At 41.1% G+C, this 26,568-nt stretch overlaps 1 protein-coding gene across 1 annotated transcript; it reads left to right on the plus strand.

Moving 5' to 3' along the window:
• Nucleotides 1-26,544, plus strand: NPC1 (NPC intracellular cholesterol transporter 1). The gene is made up of 25 exons (XM_063395391.1): nt 1-255; nt 6,936-7,058; nt 8,303-8,409; nt 9,007-9,182; nt 10,067-10,234; nt 10,840-11,089; nt 12,170-12,246; nt 12,905-13,275; nt 13,612-13,838; nt 14,215-14,315; nt 15,225-15,327; nt 16,275-16,464; nt 16,863-17,045; nt 17,722-17,836; nt 18,653-18,780; nt 18,870-19,010; nt 19,583-19,672; nt 19,786-19,976; nt 20,759-20,874; nt 21,428-21,557; nt 22,248-22,448; nt 23,216-23,447; nt 24,497-24,610; nt 25,382-25,544; nt 26,173-26,544. The coding sequence occupies exons 1-25, from the start codon at nt 178-180 to the stop codon at nt 26,253-26,255; spliced, it is 3,858 nt and encodes a 1,285-aa protein (XP_063251461.1). The 5' UTR covers nt 1-177; the 3' UTR covers nt 26,256-26,544.
• Nucleotides 26,545-26,568: the final 24 nt, after the last annotated feature.

A 26,568-nucleotide genomic window follows, 5' to 3' on the forward strand; every position in this document is an offset into this window, starting at 1 on the left:
GGCGGCTCTCGGCCTCTCCTCGAAGAGGCTGGCGGCTCCGCCCGGGCAGGCGGGAGCGGCCCTTCCAGACTGCGCTGGCGCGGCTTCCTCGGCGCCCTCCTCCTGTTTCCATCCGCCGCCGCTCGGTGCTGCTGCCCACAGCTCCTGCCGGTCACCCGCGCTCCAGCCCGCGCCGCCATGGGGACCCCTCAAGGCAGCCCCGGGCGAGGTGGCCTCGGCTTCCTCGTTGTCCTGCTGCTTCTGTCGCCCGCGGGGGTGAGTCGGTGGGGTAGGGAATGCCGGGCCTCCCGGCATCGTGGGGAGGGGAGGGAGCGGCGGGTGGGCAGCGGGATCCCGCGGGTGTTGCCTGGGGCCGGGGGAGCCGCGGTGTTCCCCGCGCATCCCGCGGCCGGGAGGGTCCCAGGCGGCGGGGCCGGATGGGGCGGCGGCGTCCCGGGTTAGGCCCCTGGGCTCGGGGCGGCGCGAAGCTGAAGCGAGGTCCCGGGGTGTCCCCTCCTCGTCCCCGGTGGGACTCGCCCCCCTTCTGCCGTGCCCCTGGTCCCCGTCGGGACGAGGCTGACAGCCGGGGGCACAGCAGGGCCGCCGGGGAGCACCCGCGAACTTCAGCCCCTGCCCGGTCCCCGTCGCCTGCGGTCGCGCCCGGCAGCGGCAGCCCCCGGGATGCCGCGGTCCCGTGGCGTGCCCTGGTTATGCAATGCCCGGTGCATGTGAGTGGCCACGCAGTCACATGCTCGGCAGAGGCTTGCAGATGTCCTCGGTGTCTGGGTCGCTTTGCTTGGGGTGTAACTTACGCTAGGTGATAGCTTCTTGGAAGTGATGATCTGTGCGGAGTGAGAAATGTTTATTCATGTGCCGGTAGTAAGACAACATATTTCCTTAAAATCGAGGACTAGAGTATGTTGGACTTCTTGGGAACTTCAGGAAAAAATATGGTAAAACATTCACTCCTCAGTACTGTTTTGTTATGCTGTAGTGCAAGATAGGAGCGGGATAATCCACATTCCTCTGGAGAAAAGAGGAGTGTCTTGTAAGCCTCAGTGGCTGGCTTTCATTCCCTCCCTGCCTGTGTTGAAAACATACTTTCTAGGTCGAGTTTTATGATTAGCCCTTTTTAAACATAGGAGTTTGTCATCTTGTGTGTATGCTGTTCTCACATCCTCTTCACAAAAACTTTTTTAAGAGCTTGAACATAAAACGAGGAATTCATTCTTCTATTCCCACTGGAGAAGGTGATTGTTAGTAGTGACTCATGATCTTCAGATGAGTAAGTAATGATACTTCACACCTAACCAATGTGCCTTTGTGTGATATTTTTTGGAGGGAGATATCATCTTAAAGCAGTGAGTTGTGTCTTGGCTGGTAAAGAAATGCCAGAATGCTTTCCTTATCAGGAGGATGCTGACCTACAGGAACTTGAAACAAGTTCCCCAGATATTTAGGGAAATCATTGTAGAGGCTTTGCGGTCCCTCGAAGTAAACATTGCAAAATTATTCTAACCATGCAGATCTCAGTTGTGTAATGTAAGAAGACAGAATCTTGTTTTATTGGGGATTTTTACCATTAAGCCTTATTTACAAAGAGGACCCTTGATACCTTTCAAAGAGAAGCTGGTCCTTCAGTTAGACTGAGCCTATGTAGCTTTAGATGCTTGCTGAAGAGAAGCATTGTGGAGGTAAACTGTTTCCTCCCTCACACCTCACACTGGTGGTGTAATGGTTTTGTGCTTTCAGATGTGATGTTTGTAATCCAAAGTGCCATGTGTCATGGGTTTTTTCTGTTTCAAAGGAGTCTGTGGACTGGAGTGGCACTTCAGCTCACAGTCCTTCCATTACGTTCACAGTGAAGTTGAAGTGTTCAGCCTGTATCTTTCACCCTGAACAGTGCATGATACAAGATTTCTGCCAGCTATCCATTGCTGTTTCATTTTCTTACGAATGTCCTAATGCACTAGATGGTATTTGTGTGCTTAATGGCCACTGTTGCAATTGATCTTTGTATAATTGTACTAAAACACAAGCTGTTAAATCACTGGCTAATCAAGGCTGGATACGAGTTTCCTATCAGCAGATGGGATCTCAAGCTGTAGGTTATATTCGATTTTCTGAAATCCCGTGGGAAAGTGTTAATGACAAGTGCTGCTCATGCCAGTGTGGTGTTGCCTGATTTGGGACTTGAAGTTCTGAAATGTCTGTTTGGAGCAGTTTCCTTGTTGGGGATGGCAGTGTAGCTCCAGAACAAGACAGTAACCACTTCACCTAAATTACTTCCTGGAAAATCAGGAGTGACTTGTTCAGCCTTTCTGGATGGTGAGTGAGGACGCTGCCTTGGAAGGGGAGAGATGACTAAAGTTCTACTGGTAGAACTGAGTAGTACCTCGTGGGGCAGTAGCCAAAACAATCCAGGTGTTGTGCAGTATTATTATGAACCTGCAGGACATCAGAGCTGTTTTAGTGCAGATGGACTTAGTTGCAGACAGCTGCTAGCTGGGGGCCCTGCACTTGCTGATCATGCATGCATCCTTGCAGGTAGCATCAGCTTGTCCCCACAGGTACTGAATTATTACTGTTATTGCAGCTTTCTCTTCCTGCTTGACTTTGACTTTACTGTGACATCTGAAATACACTTGGATAACTCCAGAACTGTGGCTTGCTTTGCCTAACCAGGAGTAGTAATGCTACTGCTGGTGACCAAAGGAACAGGAGCAGCCTGGCAGATAAGGCATGGCTCTGAACTGGCTGCCTCTGAACAAATTACTGAAAGTGACAAAGAGTAAGAACTAAACCTGTAAAGTTTCCCTTAGTCCATGGATCTCTCTCCCCCACAGGAAGAGTTGTGAGGTAACATGCAACTTCTGGGGCAGATCTTGGAACTTGACCTGGTCACCTGTTTCCATAAACCAATCTTCCCATTTATTAAGGGTGATGTAGTGATTCCTTAGAACTCTCAACCTAGTTGGAAATAGCAGATACTAAGGGAGTGCTGGGGAAGAGTGTGCTCTTTCCTGGATTGATCTTCTTGCCCTGCAAGATCCCAGATGCATCATCCTACATGAAGGAAAGGGAAACATCTGTATCTGCTGCTCTTGCCTTTTCCATACATTACTAATCCTAGTTTGAAGAATCAAACAGTGTTCACTTGTCATCTGGTATTTGTAAGACCACAAACAGTTGCTGTTTCTGTGCACAGCATCGTCATTGTTCTTTGTCTCCTTAACAGCTATGCATTCATCGGTGGTGGTGGCAGCAAATGCTGCTGGAAGCATCAAAAATTATCGGTTTGTTTCAACCTGCAGTTGAAGAAGCTTGGGCTGAAGTAAATGTGTTTATGGTCTGTTGGAACACTAGTTCTGTTACAAGGCTCTAACAGAACTTTTGTGGAATGCCCGTACTTGCGCATGTGCAAGTTCTTTGTGAGGGCTCCTGGAGCCTTGGCCTGAGGTGAAATTTCTCTTCAAACAGACTAAGCTGGTCAGAAATAGGAATGCAGTTTTCTGAACTCTGAGGATATACTGAGGACTAGTGTACTGACAAGTGGTTTCTAAGATATTCTAGAGGAAGGAAGGAGCAGCCTTAATCTAAGGTTATGTTGCTGTTGCTTTATGAACCACTTAGGAAAGTCCCATTTTAATAGATGAAGTACTTAGTCATGTTAAAAGGAAAACACACAGAAAAAACCCCAAACCAGTAAATGAGCCCCGTGTTACTTATGGAGTATTTTAAGTATTTTGCCTTGTTTAGAAGACAGTTGGGTTCAACACAGCATTTCTCTTACTTTTGGGGCTAGGCTTTTGCCTAATTAAGAAACGTAATACCCAGGTGAGCAATTGTCTGACCCTGCAAGCAGCAGCTTTGTTAACTGTGACTTATTTACAACCACACTTACTCATCCGTATCTCACCCTACCCTCATAGGTGTGTTCTTCTGAAAGAATGGAAAGAGCAAAGTGCTAGTCTTACTGAGTAATTTAATCTAGCTTTTACTAGAGGGTTTCCAGGGGGAAGAATTTCTGTCAGCTCTATCTTATCTGTGGTAGTGGAGTCGTTACTTGTGTCCCTGAATGTTGCCTCAGCCATAGGAGACCAGCCCTCACCCATATTTTGGGGCTGACTCAATGGTAAGCAGGCTATTAACTTGTTAGTGTTCAAGAGCTGTGTTGTTCAATTTAGCCTGTTGATGTCTAGTGATTTGGTGGTTTTTAGGCTTATTGACTTGGTTCAACCACTGTAAATCAAGAATCCCCAAAGCTAACTGGTTCAGGGAACAAATTCACACCTTTTTTTTTTTAGGGAAAGCCTGCTAGGTCATGGCATAAATGTAAAATCTTAAGCTGTTTCTGAAACTGCTTTCTTGGAGTTAATACTGAAACAGAGTATTCAGATTTGCAGTTCTAGGCCTAAGTGGGCTTCGAATAGTTTAAAGCAGCTGATCTGTTTCTTAAACAGGCTGAAAGTTTGAGTGGCAAACATTATTTTTTCCATTGTATGTTTTATTGCTGTGGAACTTCAGGAATGTGATTTGAAGTTCTTTATCCACAAATTCAAATGTAAACTAATACTAGGCCAAACTTTGTCTTGCTTTATTTTTCTTTTGTGTTTAGCTGGATACTTTTTGGTACATTACCAGGTGTCATGTGCAAGTAAGTTGTTTTATGTTCTATCCTGAAAATGATGACAGAAAGCCTTGTAGGTAAATTCATAGACATAAGAGAGATTGTATTTTGTTTGGTATCCATGTAGCTATAACCAAGGAATTGCTGCCTTAAAACACAGATGAAGTTTTTAAAACAATTGAACTATCAGTCAGACTGACATGATGGCTGAAATTTAATCAAGTTTTTATATGCAAGAAGTGTCCTGATAAGTTTTTTGTAACTAAACTGCATTACTAGTTTTCCCACACATTCCACTCTGGAAGAAGCTAAGTCTTTCTCTAAAGAGTAGGTTTGTGTGTTTAAAAAATAAGAAGTGTTAGATAACAAGATGTAATGAAACACAGAAAGTGTTTTTTAGAAAGGATGATTACAAACCATTCTAGACTAAACACAGAAGCCAGCCTGATACTGAAGAAATAACTAATCCTTTTCTCACGGGCAGTGCAAAGCAGCTCCAAATTCCCTGCCCTTTTTCAAGAATAGTGGTGAATCTGTGCTTCCTCTTGAAGAGACAATTAATTTCTGATGCTGATACAAACAGTAGAACAATTTTCACTGCGAGTAGACTGTTTGCTATTAAAGATGGGGCATATAGATGTGAGGAAACAGAGTTGAAGATGACTTCTAAATTTCCATCAAAGTAGTAAAAACTTATTAGATTAACTTGATGCATGAACAAATTTAGTTTGTGCATGAACAATGTAATTTTGAGAAATAGTCTACAAGTTATGCAAGTTGGACTTTGTGGCTTATGTTGGTGTTAAACATTCAATGTTTATAAGTGCAATCTTAAGGGGTTTTTTTCCAGCTTCTATCATAGAATATTGTAGTACTTAACAGCTGGTTGTGGGTTTAACTAGAAAACATGCTAGAATAAACAAATAAAATGGGGATCTAGATAAGTGGCACTTAAACTGACTTTTCCAGCTTGAAGTGAGTAATTTGAATTGGCCTAATATAGGTCCTGGTTAGGTTAAAGAATAAACAAATGTTGGGATGGGTAAATTGGTGATGGTTATTGTCCTTGGTAAACAACCAATTGCTGATGTACTTTTTGAAGAACGGTCAATGTTTTTCAGCACAAAAATGGATTTTATGGAGGCACTGTGTTTCTGAGTAGCTTTTAGATATTGTCAGGACAACTGTTCAGGGGCCTCTCTGGTCAGTAAACAATGCTATTCATGGTCAAGCACAAAGCACAGCAGTCTGTCCTTGCAGCAGCAACATATGGTGTCTCTAAAATGCTAAGTCAAGGTTGTTCAGGACATCAAAATAGGTCAGTTATCTCTCAACCTGTACTAAGCAAACTCCTGATCAGAGCTGGAAGAAATATAGTAAATGTTTGTGCAATCTGCTTTCTGCTTGCAGCCAGATGTTAGGAAAACTTTGGATCTGTATTAAAGCTTTTGATGTAAATAACTTGTTATTGCATTAAATGTTTTAATTTTCAGAATAAATATTTTTAATTGGTATCTCAGATGTCTCAGTATCAGTACCACTGAACGAAAATGAAAGACTTTCAAGGTGCCACTGCCCCTTTTCAAAATTTTTTAATGCACATAATAAAAAAACCAAAAACTTTTCTGAATTTTCAATAGTTGCTTATATTAAAACATCTTTAAAATTAGGCTCTTTTCTTAGCACTGTAATCCTATTTAAATGTTCCATGCTTAGGCTTGAAAGTGGTGAGGGAGGGTATCCTTTGAGATTGTGACAGTAAACATATGGCAAGTGCAGAGCTATGAAGTTCTGTTTCAGAATCCTCTCTGTGCTGCTGTTTCCTCAGTCTGTCACTGTAATGACTTTTCAGGAAGGATCAAAAGGTGGCAGGAGGAAGTGAAATTGCACATAAGCAATGAGTTTCTTTCCATGTGCACTGACTCTTGCTCTAATGTGACAGTTTAACCCACTAGTTATTTTGTTGTCCTGCGTGAACAAATTATTTTCTGTATCACCTTGTACTTGAAGATGCTTTTGAGGTATTGATTTATGTTTTTCTTAAGTAACTCTTATACTTGATCTTAACTGTAGGCAGTGCACCTCCTGTTTCTGTAATGGTCAAGGGCGGGTGGAGAGCTGAGCTGAAGATCAGTGGTGATGTAAACCATGGCAAAAACACCTGCTTTTGTCAATGGGTGTTTTACGTAGTACAAACTGATGTTTTAATTTGCAGGAAGTTACTTAATGTGGACTGCAAGTGGCTTTTGGAGTAGTAGCACATGGGTTCTACAATAGCTGAGACATCTGGCAACTATTACAGTTAATAATTTGTTTTGTTGACTAGGTGCTTCCACAAACGTGTGTCTGGTATGGAGAATGTGGAGTTGCTTCTGGAGACAAGAGGTACAACTGTGCTTATGATGGGCCACCCATAGCACTACCAGAAGATGGCTATGACTTAATGCAGGTGAGGTTCTCTTGAAGGTTTGCTGTTAAAAAAATAATTCTCCAACACTAGAATTCTGTGTTGGGTTCTGTTGGACCTGTGCTATGATCTCTCGTCCTAACCTGATGAGAAACTAGACAGATTATCTCTGATTTCTCATGTGCAACTGAGTTAAAGTAATTCACCTCAGTTTCTTTTCGGAGATAGGAGAAGTCTCCAAAGTATGACTAGAGGCTGTCACAGACAAAACCTTAAATACAGGATTTGTTCACTTTCTTGCATATTTTCCTCACTGGTTTGATTACTCTTTACTCAGATTGCTTTTTTGAAGAGTCTCCCAAAATATGTGTTCCACAGTTATTCCCTTCTGATCTCTAAAGAACAAGACTAAACTATTTTCCTTCAGATGATCATTCCTGATCAAGGAAGGTACTAACTAATACTTGTTCAAATGGGGTAAATTTGGACAAAATTAGCTGTACCTAGTGTGAGACTCTATTTCCTTACTTGGGCTTCAGCTGCCAAAGTGAATGAAACCACAGTCAAAATAGAGTTTATATATTTCATGTACAGCATAGGATATTGCCAGATTTGCCATAGTTCAAAGCTTTAAAGAGTGAAATAACTACAGAATTAAACAATGGTTAGACCGGTGACAGGAGTGACTTCAATAAATATATAGGTGAGCTAACTACTGTTGTGTATTGTTTCTGAAGACTTAATGTACAGTTCTTGGATGTTACTGTCAGTTATACTTGTGTTACAAGCACTTGTCCCTTCTATAAACTGAACATGAAGTGATTTTATGGTTATAGGCTTGCCTTCTGAGACTTCAGGATCTGATACTGTCCAGAAGGAGTACTAGAGGATAAGCTGCAGGAATACTTTCAACTTGGATAACATGTGTTGTCCTCTTAATCAATAGGCTCAAGTGCCATTATCATTCTATATATAGACCCTGGTGACTAAAGATCATCTGAAGGAGCTTTTCAAAAGGAAGTACTGCCTTAAATAAAAGAAGTGAAAAAAGTGATTCTTCTCTCCAGTCTCTAAACAAAAATCTTGTTTGCTGGACTGTTTTTTTCCTAAGTGTCTCCCACAGCAACAGCTACTGTGTTCTGAAATATGCTGACACAGAGCCCATGATTATAATGAGTTCTGAAGTCTTAAACATGCCTTTTGTTCCTTTCCTCTAGATCTCAATGTTGTTTGTTTTTTGTTTTTTTTTGTTTGTTTGTTTGTTTTTTTTTTTTTTTTTTGTTAAGGAACTCTGTCCAGGTTTATTCTTTGGCAATGTTAGCACTTGCTGTGATGTTCATCAGCTTCAGACTTTGAAAAATAACTTGCAGCTGCCTCTGCAGTTTCTCTCCAGGTATGCTGATAAATGGCAAAGCAACTAGTTTTGTAACAGAATAGCAAAGCACTTGTCTTCAAGTGCTGTGGAAGACTGTGGAAAAAGTGGTAATTTCATTTAAATGATTATTAGAGCAAGCTGCTGGAGTGATTTTTCTCATCTATAGCAGCAGGCTATGTCATGAAACAACTACTTGCAGTCTGGATTGACTTAGCTGCTAGAATAAACATTCCTTTAGCTTGTCTCAAGCTACTTTATCTAATGAAACCTTCAGAAGAGGGTGACATAAAGTAGCATTTGGTCTTGTTCTAAGACGTTAAGAAGTCTAAGAAGTCTTCCTCCTAGCAACAGTTAAGATTTTCTTCAAATTTTAGTCAAATTATTTGAATCTGCTATTTGAGACAGGCAATTTTATTAGTTATTTATGGTGCTTAAAGTTGTTCAGCTGTAGCACCAACAACAATTGTCGTGTTGCTGATAAAAATCTTACAGAATTTAAACACTTAGCTCTGTCACTCTGAGCAGAATGTTTATGTTTGCAAGGCATATCTGACTTGACCTACATAGCACCTTTACCTTTTAATCTGATTGCTGTTCATTGGCTTTTCTACCCAGATGTCCGTCGTGTTTTTACAACTTGATAAACCTCTTCTGTGAACTGACTTGTAGTCCAAATCAGTCTGACTTTTTGAATGTTACAAGCACCATACCTTATTATGATCCCGTTTTAAAGGAGAACAAAAGTAGCATTACAGAGCTGCAGTACTTTATTGGAGATCGGTTTGCAAATGGTGAGTAAACAGTGTGTTAATTTGCCTTGGCTTTTGTTCAGGTAACAAGACCAGTGCTTTTTCAGAAAGAACTTGGAGGGGAAAACATCTCTTTGACTGCCTTTTTGAAGTTTGAGTCATCACATAGGTAACAGTAGTTCACCTTAAAACTTATGGAACGCTTAAGTTCTCCCTGGGCAGGGGACATTACTCTGACACTGTTAAATAGCACTGTTTTAAAGGTTCAGCTGAGGATGAACATCTATATAAATGGTTTACAGCTGATAACCCTGATGATCTTAACGTCAGAAAAATAAAGTTGTTGCCAAATCTTCAATGTCCAAAGCCTAACTGATACTAAAACAGCCTAGCAAGCATGATAATAAAGTTTGTACACTATGTACTACGATGGTTCTCTAAGAGGCACTCAGTCTTGAAGTGGACTGGCTTGTCCTTTGTCAAAATCAGATTTTTTTAGAGAACAATACATTTGGTTTGTATTTTGTTTTGTAGCAAGCTTAAAGCATTAATTCAGTCTTTTTATTCTTTTGCAGTACCCTTTAATAAAATTGAGACACTTGGAAGTCATATACAGCCTACAAGTTGAAAGTACCTTAAATGCTTTTCATAGCTTTTTGTGAAAATATTAGATAATGTTTCCTGTTAAGCAGAGAAGTAGGTTCTAGCATAATGCAGATTTGGGTGGCTTTCTCAGAGCAAGGTAGCTGTAACAAAGCATTGCAACCTTGAATACTATAAATACAACTGAAACCATTAGTACACTATCCTAAGATGTTTCTAATTGAAAACTCTAAGTATGTTCCTGGAACTTGGGGAATCTGTAATATTGGAAATACTTGGAATGCTTGCTCAAATTATAATATTGGTGTAATGACTCTTCCCAGCAATGTACAATGCCTGCAAAGATGTGGAGGCCCCATCAAGCAATGTTAAAGCACTGGGATTGCTGTGTGGGAAGGATGTCAAGGACTGCAATGCAACCAACTGGATTGAGTACATGTTTAGTAAAGACAATGGGCAAACTCCTTTCAGCATAATTCCAATCTTTTCAGGTAAGAAACTGAATAGTCCTTGCCTTTGAAGCTCCTGTCAAAGGCTGGCTTCTTTGGCCAGAATATTGATTTTGAAACAGCTGTCCAGCAATGAAAGTCTGCAATATGAGATTAATTTACTTTTTTGTTTGTTTGTTTCTGCTTGGAAACCATACTTTGTGCTTTTTTTCTATACAGCTTTTTACTGTAGAAATCTCTGAAACCAAATGATGGACAGATCCTAGGCAGCTGGCTACTTTTATTCTGTGCGAAATGAGCAGTACCCTCATCTTTGAGGATTTCTTTAACATGAAATTTTTGTTGCACATTTTGCAATCTGAATAGATAAGGGGGATGACAAATCATTGCTGGGATGATATAAGTATGTGCTTATTACTTTTACAGACTGAAGTGTTATAGACATGACCAGTCATTTAATTATTAGACAACTGTAAATAGTTGGTACCCGCTGTGGAAAAGGCAGTGGATTCTTCATCTGTAAGACGAAGAAATGCTGCTCTACATAGGGGCTGTGGGCTTTAATTTAAAGGGTTAACTCACTTAACTGGGAAGGTCTGAATTTTTCCTGGTGGTAAACTGACTCTGCAGTTTGTGATTTATCGTAGATGTTCCTGTCCATGGAATGAGCCCAATGAATAACGCTACCAAAGGCTGTAATGAGTCCGTGGACGATTCAACAGGACCATGCAGCTGTCAGGACTGTTCAATTGTTTGTGGTCCAAAACCTCAACCCCCTCCATTGCCTCCTCCTTGGCTGTTGTTTGGTTTGGATGCTGTGTATGTCATCATGTGGATATCATACATGGGCTTTCTACTCATATTTTTTGCCCTAATTTTTGGAGTCTGGTGTTACAGGTAAAGCATTCAAAATACTGAGCTCTGCAAGTCACTTGTTTATCCGTGAGAACTTCTTTGCCCTGGTCAGATGCTTATGTCTTGACTTCAGCCAGCCAAAAGTCATGTTCTGTAGCAGATACCACATATACTTACAGGAAGTCCTCTAACAGCTAAAACCACCTGGTAGAAAGTGATTTCAGAAGTTGGTTTAGTTGATGCACATCTGTTGTAGCATTCCTAGCTACAGAATCACATACACTGTTCTTCATCTTTCATAACTAAGGATGCAGAAGTCTAAGAAAACACACATTCATAACAAAACAGTCACTGCCCTATTGTAAATTAAGTCATGAATACTTTTTCCTAGTCTCCAGTTTTGAAAAAAATTAACTGAAAGCAGAGCTTCCAGTAATTATATCATATAACCCTTGATCACATGGCTGGAGCACCTTTCCTATGAAGGCAGGCTGTACTGTACTGTAAGGGTGGTGAGTCAGTGGAAGAGGTTGCTCAGAGAAGTGAGGACTCCCCTCACTTGAACACCTCCCTGGAGGTGTTCAAGGCCAGACTTGATGGGGCTTGAAGTAAACTGATCTAGTGAAAGGTGTCCCTGCTCCATGACAGTGCAGTTGGAGTTAGATGATCTTTAACGTTTGTGTCCAACCCAAACCACTCTGATTCTATAATTGTTTGGTTATGACCAGAAAACTGAAATTGCTCTGTAATAAGAATTAAATCTGTGTGGAAAAGGATAGGGGGTATGATGATTTATGACATGCTCAGCAGCCTTTCCTTTAGTGGTCAACACGAAATGCTAAGTGTGTTTGAGATGCCTGGTTCATATTTCTAATGTAAAAATCTCCTGCAAATATCAACTTAGGATAAATTTGAAGAGGTTCTCTTCAATTTCAAGAGGTTCTCTTAGTGATCTTCTAAATGTGCACAAAGAACCTGTGCTTGATGTAAGCTGGAAAAGTTTATCAAGGCAGCTGACATGGCTGTATGTTGTTCCAAAGGATCACAGGGTTGGAGATTGTGGTACAGACATTACAGATGCCTTTTTGGACAAGCAGGATAATCCAGTTTCTTGCCTTGCAGGAGGCGGCACTTTGTCTCGGAGTACACCCCTATCGACAGCAATGTAGCCTTTTCTGTGAATTCCCACCGTGACAATGGTATGTCTTGGATAAGAGTAATAGGTTTATTACAAACTTGGCTTAAGTGCATCCCTTTCCTATGGATGGGCTCTGGAGTTTTAGCTTTATTAGGCTAAAAGTCCATTCTTTAGAGGGCCTTCAGCCTTTTGGCCAGCATCTCTCTTTTAAAGTAGTGCTTACCCTATTTTACTGGGTGCTGAAAGCCCTGTGTACACCCTTAATGGATCTAGCTAAGCTCCAAGAAAGTTCTGGAGGGCTTTGTCATAGAGGTATTGGGAGGGCAACATGATGCTAAAATCAATTTGATCATGTTTTGATTCATCCATGTATCCATTTAAAGCACGCTAGGAAAAAACTATAGTTTAACTTGTGTACCAGCTGAGGTAGCTTGTTTTATTGTTTATAGATATTTTTAGCTGCTTCTTCCTTTATTTGGTACGCCTGCTTTTGTCAAAGACAACCTTACATTACAAGAGGCAATGTAGGTACAAGCTGTTTTCTGCCCCTTGGTCTCAGTCAGGGATTGGTCCCGGGGTCTGATTGTCAGTAAAGATGTAGCTTCTGGTGCTTCCTACAAACAGAGCTAGAATAAAATTTCATCTTTCTGAGTGGACTCTGAGAAAATGCCGCTTACCTGACTTCTCAAACATTTACTGTTTGCTTCTTGCTCTTGCAGGAAACATTACCTGTGGTGAAAGGCTTGGTGAAAGGTTTGAGAATGGCCTGAGGATGACATTTACATCATGGGGGGCTTTCTGTGTCAGAAATCCACGTCCTGTTATCCTCTTCTCTGTGGTCTTTGTTGCAATGTGCTGCTCAGGCTTTGTTTATATTAAAGCAACTACAAATCCTGTGGATCTCTGGTCAGCCCCAAGCAGCCAAGCCCGGAAGGAGAAGGAATACTTTGACACACACTTTGGGCCTTTCTTCCGCAGTGAACAAGTTATTATTCAAGCACCAAAGAGCCACCCAGACACCTACTCACCTTACCCATCAGGAGAAGATGTACCTTTTGGGCCTCCCCTTACCAAAGATATTCTCCATCAGGTAATTGGGACTTTCCAAGAGCAAAGACCTAAGCATGCTTAACAGGTATAACCACATGGAGTTGGCTTCTGCCTGCAATGTTATGTATCCATCAAAAAACTCGCTTTCATTTTAAAAGTCATAGCCTTACCATAAAAGCCTTTTGCTGAAAACCTTTCTGTAAGAGAGACACCTGCAAGCTAAGTCCCAGTTCATAGTATGAACATTGAAATAATTTTTTGTAATGTGCTTCTAGCACATTACATGTGCCTCTGTCTCTGGAAACTGGCACCAGTATAGGGTGCACTTAAGTCCTTTCTTGTGCTGCTCTTAAACTATGATTTGTTTTTATTAAAGGTACTGGATTTGCAGGATGCTATTGTCAACATAACTGCTTCTTATGACAATGAGACTGTAATGCTGAAGGACATTTGCGTGGCTCCTCTTGCTCCCTACAACAACAACTGCACTATCCTGAGCGTACTGAACTACTTTCAGAACAGCCATTCTGTTCTGGATCACACTGTTGGGGATGAGTTCTATGTCTATGCTGATTACCACACTCACTTCTTATACTGTGTTCGGTGAGCAGTACAATTGCATGTTTTTTAATCAAGTTGTCTCTTCAGCTTGGTTTGGTGTGGATGCTGGCTCTGCTTTACCTTAAACATGTTTTCAATGCTTCTGATGAGTTCTGAACAGAAGACCAGTTTCTAAGCTTTCCCTTTAGTTTACAGTTCTGTTGATTAGAAGGTGTTCCTTGTCTTAAAGGCTGTAAGGCAGACAGCTTTAAAACTGTATTTAAATCCAAAGCTAATCTAGCACAAGGGCAGTATACCAGTAGCAGTCTCGTGTTGTTTGTCTTGATTTTCATTTATAACGCAACAGCTTTTTGCTGTTCTGTGCTGTGCCTCAGCACAGCAAGCAGCAGCTAACAATAATTGCTGGTGGTCTCTTTAGGGCTCCAGCATCACTGAATGACACAAGCTTGCTTCACGATCCCTGCTTAGGAACATTTGGTGGACCTGTATTTCCATGGCTGGTGTTGGGAGGATACGATGGTGAGTGGCAAGGCACTATTGCAGTATAAGTCTGAGAGTACATACTTGTGTGCTGTTCTTGGTGCTAAATGTGCATTCTCATTTAACACAGGTGTTTAAATGCAGTCCAGAGAAACTGGAGTTTTGTTAAACTTTCAGTAAGTAAGGGTGTCTTAAGTAAGTTTTGAGTAGACCAATGGTAGGATTGGAGGCAGACTACTCTGGAAGTGCAGAGTGCAAGCAATCTGTAATTGAAACACACTTGTCAGCAGGACAAATGTTTGGTCTGTTTTGGGCCTGGTAAAAGATAAAGGCATGAAATAGCTCAGGTTGACATGCTGGGATGTATGTGTATTTCGTTTTTAATTAGAATAAAGTTTTTTCACTGATCTGACAAAGCAGTTAAGAAATAAAGTGTTCACAAAGGAAATACTTTCATAATTACTCTGAAGCCAGGATTTTGTTCAAGTAATTTATCCAAGTAAACATAATTTGGTAGTATATTTGTGTTTATTATATCTAAAATAGTGTTTAAAGGCAAGTACTTCTTTATTCAACTGTAGTGGATTTGTATTTGCTTTGAGTAAAATCTAAATATGCAAGAGGTACAGTATTTAGGAAGCCACATTTCTCATTAGATGGAAAGCCATAAGCGGTGATTATTTGGTAGCTCTTTGTCTAACCATGCAACAGTTTAATGTTGGGGTGTCATGAGCATGTTAAACAATGAATAATTACTCTGGAATGTAATCTGGAGTGCTTATCTTCTGTTCTTATTTTGGTAGTGTGTTTGAGAACTCAGAGGTGTTCAGTGGAGTTGTAGGGATGGGATTGCTTTGGGCAGTGTTGATTTTTACATTTATTTGTATCTGCTATACTAGAATGTAAGTTACATTTTTTTAATTGCAAACTTTTTTTTTCCTTCTATAGGTGATAACTATAATAATGCTACAGCTCTTGTTATTACTTTTCCTGTCAACAACTACTACAATGACTCAAAAAAGCTGATGAAAGCCTTGGCATGGGAAAAAGAGTAAGCAGTCTTCCTGTGTTCTGAAATACATACATGACTTTATGCAGCTTTAAATGTAGATTAAAAAGGAACACCTGCAGTGTACTGACAGTTTTTCAGTATAACTGCAGGGGTGTTTTGAGAGGCAGCAAAAGTGGTTGAAAACAGACTGTGCTGGTCATAAGACCTTCACTTTGTCTGCCTCACTTGATTTTCTCTGAGACATAGATTCTAGTCCTCTTAGTGAACATCTAGCTCAGTAGTTCTTGCCAATAGGTAACTTCAGAAAGGATTTGATATATTTTATTGTGGCTAGAATTACAAAGGTGGACTCTTTAATTTACTGGACCATTGGCTGTGAGTGGAAAGGTTGAGCTTGATGCTGTAGTTCTTTACCTTTAATTTTTAAAAATGTTATCCAGATGAACATCTAAGGCTTTCGCCCCCTTTACCACCTTGAAGAGCTACACAGGCCAGCTCCTTTGGCTGTCAGTTCAGATAAAACTACTGTACTAGAAGGTTTGTGACAAAAGTATGACAAGCATCTGCCTGTGTCACAACCACCTCTCAAGTTGGGGAACTGAAACAAGGGCTAATAAATTGTTCTAGTACTAGGACTAAGCTGCAGTCATCTTTCATGTGTATATTCCTAGGTCTGGCTTTGAGGAAAATTGTACTTAGAGTTTGAAATAGTTCATATAAGATACCTATTTGTCCTCAAAGTCTGGGCAGAACATGGAAAATATTTCAGCATAGCGTATTTCTAGTGCTTACAGCAGAGTTCTAGGTATGTGTAGCCAGAACCTCTCTTAAAACTGAGAGTGGTCCCTCAAAGTACTGTCTGGCCACAGTGTACTCTTGTACCACACAGATGATGTCAATTTGCCATCAACTGACTTTCAAGTATTTCTAGTGGAAGATATGTTATCCTTTAAAGTGTGATCAACCTCTCGGTTTTGTTTTTTTAGATTTATTAACTTTCTGAAGAACTATAATAATTCAAACTTAACGATATCATTTTCTGCTGAGCGGAGCATTGAAGATGAGATCGAACGCGAAAGCAACAGTGATGTTAGCGTTGTGTTGATAAGCTATATCGTGATGTTCGTGTACATCTCAATAGCTTTGGGACATATCCAGAGCTGTAGAAGACTGCTGGTATGTGTATAGTCTCCCTTACTATAAAGACTAAAGCTAGAGCTTGCTGATAACTGTAAATGACTTCACTATTTTTGCAGAATGCTGATGTTCTGTTTTTTATTAGAGCATTGAGTCCTCCTTGGGCAGGAGTTAGGAGGTACACTGTTCTTGTCCTAGACAATTCATGTGTGTTTCATAGTCTCAGCTCAGTTCTTTCACTTGATATTCAATTAACATCAGCTTTAGGACTTGTAGCCTCAAAGTTGTTGGTTTTTTTTTTTAATATTTAGATCTTAAAAAAAACCCTGAAAAGTTTTCTACTACCTAGACTAAACTACTACTTTTGCCTTTGCAATAATCTGTTCTGTGGGATGACATGACTTGTTTGGCTGACGTTCAGTACAACTGTTTTTTAGGTGGATTCAAAGATCTCTCTGGGCATTGCAGGCATCCTGATTGTACTGAGCTCAGTAGCGTGTTCTATAGGTATTTTCAGCTACTTTGGAATCCCACTGACACTGATTGTGATAGAAGTAATTCCTTTCTTGGTGCTGGCTATTGGAGTGGACAACATCTTCATTATGGTTCAGACACTTCAGGTATTTGTTCTTTCATACAAACTTTTCTGAAAGTGTCTGTCATTTCTGAAGGCGGTAAACTCGGAGCATGAAGTCTTCTGCATTCCAGTGCTCAGCTCAATATGAGCAGCTCTGGAATCTCACAAGGTATCTCACAAGACAAGATTCTCTATAATCTCACAAGAAGAGAGCAGAGAATCTGTGTATGTTCTACCTTCACAATAAAAAACCCAATTTATGTCTCTGCATTTTCTTACTGCTGCTTGATATCAAAGTAGTTGTAGAACTCAACTGGTATTCCCATCACTTGTAATTTTAGCATATTGTAAGTAGTAGTCATGAACTAAACTACATGCTTAAAGCTAGGGACTTCTGACACTGTCTTAGTGGGTAATCAGCTTTTTCATTTGACAGGTTCAATAACCCGCTGAAACTGGCACTGCCTCTGTCAAATGTGTAGTTTTATCTGAAGTGCTGAACTTAGTACTATATTTTAAATTAGAAGCAAAACAACAAGTTATGTTCAGGCTACTCTTGTTTTAGAGAGTCTCAGCTGTTTTTTGTCTAACTCTTGTTAATGCAGTGAAAACAACAAAAGATAGTTTAGGATATTTTAAAGTTTTGGGTTTTTTTAAGCCACATGAAATAGCTTTATAAGTTGCATGATTCCTAAAAATAAATTATTGCCTTTAAACAGAGAGATGAACGCCTTCAGGGTGAAACTCTGGATAAACAGATTGGCAGAGTCTTGGGAGATGTGGCACCCAGTATGTTTCTCTCATCATTTTCGGAGACTGTGGCATTCTTTCTTGGTAAGCCTCCTTTAATATTTGAAGATAAGGGCCTTATCATAACTGGGTGTTGCAAGAATAAATGCAATACTAAAATATAAAAGCAAAGTAAGAATTTGTAGAGGCAGTTTAGCTTAGTTGCTCATTGTTACCATCAAGTTAAACTTCTGCTGGGGATAGGCAGTGGAGTACTTTAAGAGTCTGGCATAGTTAAAAAGATCCAATTCTGAATTTATCACGCTTTTCAGCCTGAAAGACTGGAGGCTTTTACTGACTTACAGTGACAGACAAGTCTGATTTTGACCTTAGGATTAGATCAAATATCAGGGTATATGAACTCCTATATTGCATTTAGTCATCTTGCCAAAATGCCTCTTGGTTGGAAAAGTGCCCCTATGACAGATTTGTGTTTGAGGCTCACTTTACAACGTTCTGGAGGCAAATCTTTTGTTACCCTACAAGTATAATTTGGCGTTCTTTCATAATGGCTTTGTTTACCTGCAGTGTAATTTGTTGTTGGATCAACTTGCATTGGAATGGCTTAATATTGAAGCAAGATGTTGCCTGACAGCACTCCATAACTGCCCTGTTACAGTCTGCACCTAAATTTGGAATTGAGAAATGGCTTAGAACTAGTCCTTTGCACAGCCTCAGTGCTGTTAAACAGGTTAGACAGCAGCGGCAGCCAGGCTGGTATGGGCTGTTTCCTTTGCTCTGGAAAGAAAGGCTCTTTGTGCTGCTATTAGGCTACCACTTAAACTGGGTGTTTGTCCAGAAAATGCCTGTGCATTTGTAGGAGAAGGGAGCTCTCTTAACAAACTGGGTCACTTCCTCCAGGGACACTGTCTACGATGCCAGCGGTTCGCACGTTCTCCCTGTTTGCTGGAATGGCTGTGCTCATAGACTTCATTCTTCAAGTCACTTGCTTCGTCAGTCTCCTGGGCTTGGATATTAAGCGTCAAGAGGCAAGTACAGGTGCACCTGTAACTGCAGGGTAATGGGGGTGATGACAGCTGCAGAGCTGCTCTAACTCTGGCATTTAATCCATTTTCAGAGTAATAGACTGGATATTCTGTGTTGCATCAAAAGCAGTGAAGAAACGGGTGGAGTCCAGCGTTCTGAGAACATGTTATTTCTGTTCTTCAAAAATCTGTTTTCTCCATATCTGCTTAAGGATTGGATGAGACCAATAGTAGTAAGTATAATGTATTTCAAGTAAGCAGTCATCTAAACTTGAGCAAAAGAGCAGTGAGCTTGAGGGGCTAAATAGGGAAGAAAAATCTTCAATACAGTGAAATAGATGAAGCTTCTAGTATTTTTGTTCTCAGCATAAGAACAGAAATAAGCTTTTGTAACTGCAAAAGTATTTCAGTAAATAGAGTCTTGATCATGGATTGTTCAAAGCCCAGATTAAAGAGTTGCATTGCAGACAAATTACTTTAGCTGTTGTAGAAAAATCAGCATGTGTTGGCTTCTACACTGTGTTGAACCAAAGCATTATTGCTGACTCTGGGATTCAGTTTAAGGTTACCATGCTTATTTACAGAAGGTATTTGTAACTTTCACTGCTGATTTCTAAGACTAAATTTCCTTGCAGTTTCAAAGAGACCTCTGAGTAGCTATGTTTTACTACCACTATTGTATTAAGCCTGGGCAGCATATTTGAACTAGAGCCTCTTTGCATGGTTCCTGTTAGCTTAACAAATGAGTCCTATTGCCTGTTGTTTCTGCACAGCTCTCACTTGCATGGATTTGCTTTTTTTGCAGATAGCGGTGTTTGTGGGTATCCTGTCATTCAGTGCAGCAGTTATGCACAATGTAGAGATTGGACTGGATCAGTCTCTCTCAATGCCTGATGTAAGTCTTATGATGGTGTCACTGCTCAGCAGTTTGTGGCTGAATTGAAACCTTGATAACTTGTTGGGCTACCTCAACATCCCATAATAGTAACTCAAAACTTTCCCTTGAAGGACTCCTATGTAATAGATTACTTCAGCCACATCAGCAAGTACCTGCATGCGGGTCCTCCTGTCTATTTTGTCCTAGAAGAAGGACACAACTACACCTCTTTGGAAGGGCAGAACATGGTGTGTGGTGGAATGGGATGTAATAATGACTCACTTGTCCAGCAAGTCTTCAATGCTGCAGAAATTGGTAGCTAGTAAGTCTTTCATGCTTGTCTCTGCATAGGTCCATGGAAGAGATGTAGCTGAGCAATGTGACCTCCTGATTTAGCTCAGGCTCATCTGTTGGTTGTAAACTGACATTCTGTTTTATTTGCTTTATTTTGTGGGTTTGGTAGGGAGGGGGTTGGAATCAGTTGTGACAGTCTTCTAGAGTGAGGATAAAACCTATCTGGACTGGTGGGATACATTGATGTACTTGGGTTTGGAGAAGGGGCTTGATCCTTCAAGGAATGTTGGAATGATAGGAAGAAAAACTGTGAAAACCTCTCAGCAGGGTTAGGATGTTCCAGAAAATGGCTGCATGCGCAGCTTCTAAACCTGGTGAATAAACTAGGCCAGCCTAGGGAGGCTAAACAGAAATTTTATCTGCAGCTAACAACTCAAGGAAGTCTTCCCAGTTCCTTCCACTGTAGTTCATTTCAGCCTAGCTGAAGGAGGAACTTTGCTTGAAAACGGAGACAACAGAGTGTGGAAAAGGACAGGGAATGGAGTGGGCAGGAGAAGAGAAAGCTGAGCTTGGCAGTAGAACAGGATGCAGTGAAAAAGCTCCTGCTGTTTTCTAGCTGCAGTGTTCTGAGCTACCTGAGCGTTATGGCTCTTGGATGGGGTATTGGAGCATGGGACTATATGAGGAGCTGAGTAGATTTGACAAGAAGGAGTTGCCATGGTGTAAGTTGGTGCTGGAGAGATCAAGCGATATGTTTTGGAATTAAACATAAAATTACTGATGATGGATATATTGTGTTATTTTTGTTAGCACAAGGATAGGCTATGCCCCATCGTCCTGGATTGATGACTACTTTGATTGGGTGAAGCCACAGTCATCCTGTTGCAGAGTCTACAATACCACTGGACAGTTTTGCAATGCTTCAGGTATTGGCATTCATCTTGTTGCTGGTGGATTAGCTTGGTTTATAGATTTCACAGCCAAAACATTTTCTCATGGTATGAGTCAAGTGAATACCTTTTCCTGCTCTAAGTAGGAACCTCTTGAGTTTTCCTCTTAATTTATTTGAACTGCTGTTTTGAGTGAGCTTAAATATTTTACTGGAATGCTGCAGACTGAAAACAGCCTACCTAGATAGCCAATGTAACTTGCTGTAAAAATTCTCATCCTTCTGTTGGTTTTCTTAGAGCACACAAACTCAGTGCTCTGCTTTTGCTGAGGTACTTCAGCTGGGTGTAGTTCTCATTGGATCTAATGGAGATAAATGCACAAGTAAGAGTTCTCAGCCCTTGCTTTAGTAGCAATAAATCAAATGAAGGACTACAAATCTTATACAGCATTTCAGGATGGAGCAGTTAGTTCATCAGTAAAAATGCTTTTTATGGAATTGCATCCTATAGTAGTGCAAGTCAAAAGTTCCTAGTGCTAGGAAAAAGAATACTTGATCCTGTAGGTGACCACCTTCCTGTATTTCTTCAGTCAGTGATCCATCCTGCACTCGTTGTCGACCACTGACTCAAGAAGGCAAGCAGAGACCACAGGGTGAAGACTTCATGACCTTTTTGCCAATGTTCCTGTCAGACAACCCTAATCCTAAATGTGGCAAAGGGTAAGAGCCTTATTCTACAGACCTTGCTTAGACCAATGTGTCAAAGATACTTGCTCTGGATTTTGTCTGGAGGTTAGATATCTAATGTCCTCCTAAAAGCCATACTAACATCTCAGCAATTCTGCACTGTTTTCTGGAAAAAAAAAGAAGCATCATCAACTAAATGGAACAGCAGCTTTTCCTGTACAGAGACAATGTCTGTGGTCAGTCCATTCTAGAATATCCTGTGCAGTCTTGAAATGCATTGTGCTCTAAAGCTTTTGTAGTTTTGGAAACTGGTGCAAACAACTACCAGCTGTTAGCCCTCTAAAGGGAGGGCTACAAGAGAGCTGGAGAGGGACTTTTTACAAGGGGTTGTGCTGATAAACAAGGAGGCATGGCTTTAAAATGAAAGAGGGTAGGTTTACATTAGATGTTAGGAAGAAATTCTTTACTTTGAGGGCGGTGAGGTACTGGAACAGATTGTCCAGAGAAGCTGTCCCTCATCCCTGGAAGTGTTCAAGGCCAGGTGGGATGGGATGTGAGCAACCATAGTCTAGTGGAAGGGTTTCTGCTCATGGCAGAGGTGGAACTATATGATCTTTATGCCTCCTTCTAACTTAAACCATTCTATGATTCCATCAGATTATACGTTATAAAAATTAATAAATTTGAATGATGCTGACATCTGATATGTACCTGTTTTTACAGAGGACATGCTGCGTATAACTCTGCTGTCAACTTTATAAACAACAAAACTGAGGTTGGAGCCACTTATTTTATGACTTACCATACTGTACTGAAAACATCATCTGATTTTATTGATGCTATGAGGAAAGCTCGAATTATAGCAGACAATATAACTGAAACCATGGGCATCAAAGAGAAGAACTACCGGGTGTTTCCTTACAGGTATGGCTAGATCTTTCTTGCCTTGGTGACAAATACTTGAGCAATGCAGAAAAGGTGCTAGCTAATAACATATTAGGAACCTGAGTTTTGTCTAACAGAGGGTAGTGCAGAGACTTGGGGATTTCTAGTAAAACTGGGAAGATATAATTTGTATCCACAGCACTGGCCTCTTTCTACTGTCATTGATAATTAACTTAAATCCTTCACTGCAAAGGTAGATCTGATTCCATTTTTGGGCATTTCCTACCTTTTGTAGTAGGGTTTTCTAGTTCAAACATAAGCAGATGTTGACATGGGTAGTTGCAAGCTGTAATGTGAATGTATTGACTTCAAATAAGTTATTTAAAAGTAAAGCAAGTGCACCAGCAATGTCAAGTATAGGAGTACCACACTAAAATTGAATTGGAGTTGGTATCTGTTCATCTGAAATAGTGATCTCTGCATCAAAGAGTCCTACCTGTACTTATGGTCCATCTGTAGTAGCTCCTGCAGTTACCACGATGGATCTGAGCACCTATCTACTGCTAACTACTGTAGTTGCTTATATTGAAATGTGGGAATTACACTGACTTTGAGGCCACGATCTTTATTTGAAGTGTTAGTGAGGAGTTAACTCCTACAGAATGCTGGCTGTTACATGACATTCCACTGATACAAGGAAGCCAGGTTCTCTTGGGGGAACTACTTTATCCCTAGCACAGAAGCTAATCTTATATTAGCATGTAAAAGGGAAGATGGCTAATGACAACCTCTCTTTTTATCGACAGTGTGTTTTATGTCTTCTATGAACAATACTTGACAATTGTGCACGATGCTATCTTTAACCTCTGTGTCTCTTTGGGATCAATATTTCTGGTGACAACCGTGCTTCTTGGTTTTGAAGTATGGGCTGCTGTTGTGGTTTCAATAACTATTGCTATGATAATCGTCAACATGTTTGGAGTGATGTGGCTCTGGGGCATCAGCTTGAATGCAGTTTCATTAGTTAATCTTGTCATGGTAAGTCAACAAGACCTCTCTGCTTCTGTTTCCAAGTTTTGAGCACTTCTGTGTGCTACATATATACTTGTAATACTGAGCAGTATTCTGCTACTAAACTTTGACAGGCCTTTGAACAGTAGTGGAACTATCTTAACACATCTAGAAGAAGAGAAAACAAGTTCATTCTGACAACTAGTCCTAGTAGTAACAAGATACAGCAATTGAACTGAAGCAGCATTGTCTGGTGGAGGTCACTCTTGTTTTGCAGCAACAGCTGCATTGCTGCTGTCTAGGCTAGGTGCTGCTCCACCTCAACACAGGTGGCTTGTGCTGAAGGGGAGGATGCATTGGTTTGTCTTAAGGCTTCTGCTGTAATTATGTTCTGCAGGGTAGATCTGTGGTGTGCTAGCACCTGTATTGTTCCTGCATAAGTGGATGAAATCATTTGGGCAGAGAGAGCCTTGGTAAAGCACTCCAGAACTAGCTCCAGCAAGCAGCTATTGCTTGTGCTGGCTTACCATATTCTCTAGAGGCTTGTGGCAGGTCTGAGGGTTCGTGTAAACTGCTGGGCCATGTTACAGTTAGATCTATGTTCAAGCAAGTCTGTCTACTAGAGAAGGCTAAGATTAGCCAAGTGTTCAGTTAGTGTTGTAAATGATTGATCAGCTGAATTGTCACAGTATCAAATCAGGATGTATATTCAGTGTTATTCTAAAGCAATGTTATTGCAGCTAATAGTTGTAAACTGATTCTAATCTTTAGTGTTCACTGCATGCACTGCATCAACGCCAGCTTGCTTCAACCTCAGGAAACTTGACCTCTGAAACAATCTCATGTTCCACTTCCTGTCTGATTGCCTGTTAGGAATGACTGGTGGTAAACCACACAGTGCCTGCAGCAGCCTCTGGGAAGAGACACTAAGCTTGTAACTTCCTGAGGTACTTTAAGCCTGGGACTGATGACAGCTGCTAGGAATCTTTCTAGTCCATCCAGAATTCTGACTAGAGAACTTGCCATCAAAATGCTCATCTAACTGATGTTTTCACATGTTTCCTTTCACCCTCCAGAGCTGTGGTATTGCTGTGGAATTCTGCAGTCATGTGACAAGAGCGTTCACCATCAGTACCAAGGGCAGCAGAGTGGAGCGTGCAGAAGAAGCTCTGTCTCACATGGGCAGCTCAGTGAGTATCTGCTGGGTGGGGAGGGGAAACAAATAGCCAAGTAACAGCCTTAGTATTTTAAGCAATGTCATAGGTGACAGCCTTAAGTCCATAAAGATGGCCTTGCTTTTTCTTTTTGGAATGCTTGAAGCTCTTAAGGTCAGCATAGGCTTCTACTAGTAATAGGAGCAATGAAGACTAATTTTTAATCTGATGTTACTACTACCTAATAGTAGAGGAGAGTTAAATGCTTTAGCTGCACTAGTAGTTTGGATAAACCTCAAATTGTCCCATTAAAATTCAAGTACTTCTCTTCCAGACAGTCAGAGGTGACTAGGAAAGGTGGTTGTGAATGTGGGATGCAGTTGGAGCTTGTAGAGAACCAGCAGGGCTCAGTCTTTAGGCAGTACTGTCATGTCATTTGTCTTAGACTAAGTGACCTGTATGGGGTTGGAATGGACAGCTCGTGTGACATGTGTACCACACCCAGGTACAGAACTTCACTGGAATGTGAGTTAAGTAATGGTTTTCACTTGTATCTGCCTGAAGCAAAAATTAATTAGGTGGCTGCACAGATCAGAGTGGATTTTTAATCATACTGAGCCTGTCCTGTGGGACCAAAAAGATGAACTCTTCTCCTGAGTGCATCTTGATTTGGTTCTAGACTGGCAGGGCAGGAGATATATTGCATATAGGAGCTTTACACAGAAGTGCTACCAAATGCTAAATACTTGAAGAAAATGGATTACCTAAACCCCTACTTAGCACTTAAACACTTTTTTTTATTGCCAGGTTTTCAGTGGTATCACGCTGACCAAATTTGGAGGAATTGTAGTATTGGCTTTTTCCAAATCTCAAATCTTCAAGGTATTCTACTTCAGGATGTATCTAGCTATGGTTGTGCTGGGAGCAACACATGGACTGATATTTCTTCCAGTTCTGCTTAGTTACATAGGTAAGATGTGACAGTCTGCTCTATACCATACTTCAAACACAAACAGCTGTGTGTGGACTTCCCATGACATGGGAAGGTTTGCAGAGATGAAAAGCAGCACGTGAATGTGCCTCTCATCGGAGTGGCCTGTCCTTTGGAAAGCACAGGCTGACTGGTGGCACTGCAGGCTCACTGTAGTGGGCTTGCTGAACTGAAGCAAACACAGCCTGGCCCATGTGGTTGCACTTTGCTGTGCCTTGTGAAGGTGGCTGCTGGGCCCCTGTGGTCCCCAGAGAGCAGCAGGAGTACATTTCAACCCAGGGACACGATGGTGGGTGGAAGCAACAAACCTCCTGTGGTTCATTGCTTCCTGCAAATGCAGGAACAATCTTGCCTTGTAGTGGGGATGGTCCAAGCACTGTCCTCTTGAATTTGAAAATGCATGTGTATAGTGTAGTCCTTTTTAAAGGGCTAAGAGTGATTGGAATTCATCTACCACTGCCTTTGTTGGGGCTGACTGCTATTAAGAGCTGAGCAGAAGCCCATGTCTGAATGCTAAGCTGGCCCTAGACAGTAAGATCATGCGTGCTTTGTGATGATGGGTCAGCTGACAGGTGGAGCCTTTGAATAACTGTGTTCTCTCTCTCAGGCCCATCAGTGAATAAAGCTAAAACTCGTGCTGCACAAGAGAGGACCAGAGGTACAGAACGGGAGAGACTCCTCTACTTCTAGTTTTTAACAGTGTTCAGTGGACTGCTTGAACTGGGGCTTAGGCCCAACTCCTAAGAACTGAAGCGCAGCAATGTTCTATGACTATCACACTGTAACCACCACAGACCTGACTCCTGCACAGATTCAACTAGAAGATACCAGCTGCAGCTTTGGACATAGCTTTAAACTCAGGAAATGCTAAGTGTGGCGCAAGTAACAGTATTACTAAAACTAGATGTGTTAATACGACTACTAAAACACTTCTGTTTTCAAGAGGTTGCATCTTTTTCTTTCAGAAGCCTAAACCAGCTGTGGTGAGAGTTGAATACCATTT

Source organism: Prinia subflava, chromosome 1 (genome assembly GCF_021018805.1).
Source record: "Prinia subflava isolate CZ2003 ecotype Zambia chromosome 1, Cam_Psub_1.2, whole genome shotgun sequence".
NCBI lineage: Eukaryota > Metazoa > Chordata > Aves > Passeriformes > Cisticolidae > Prinia > Prinia subflava.

Coding starts and splice junctions, on each gene's coding strand:
- NPC1 (XM_063395391.1), top strand. CDS start 178: ATGGGGACCCCTCAAGGCAGCCCCGGGCGAGGTGGCCTCGGCTTCCTC. Junction 10,235..10,839: donor CATAATTCCAATCTTTTCAG/GTAAGAAACTGA, acceptor GATTTATCGTAG/ATGTTCCTGTCCATGGAATG. Junction 13,276..13,611: donor CCAAAGATATTCTCCATCAG/GTAATTGGGACT, acceptor TTTTTATTAAAG/GTACTGGATTTGCAGGATGC.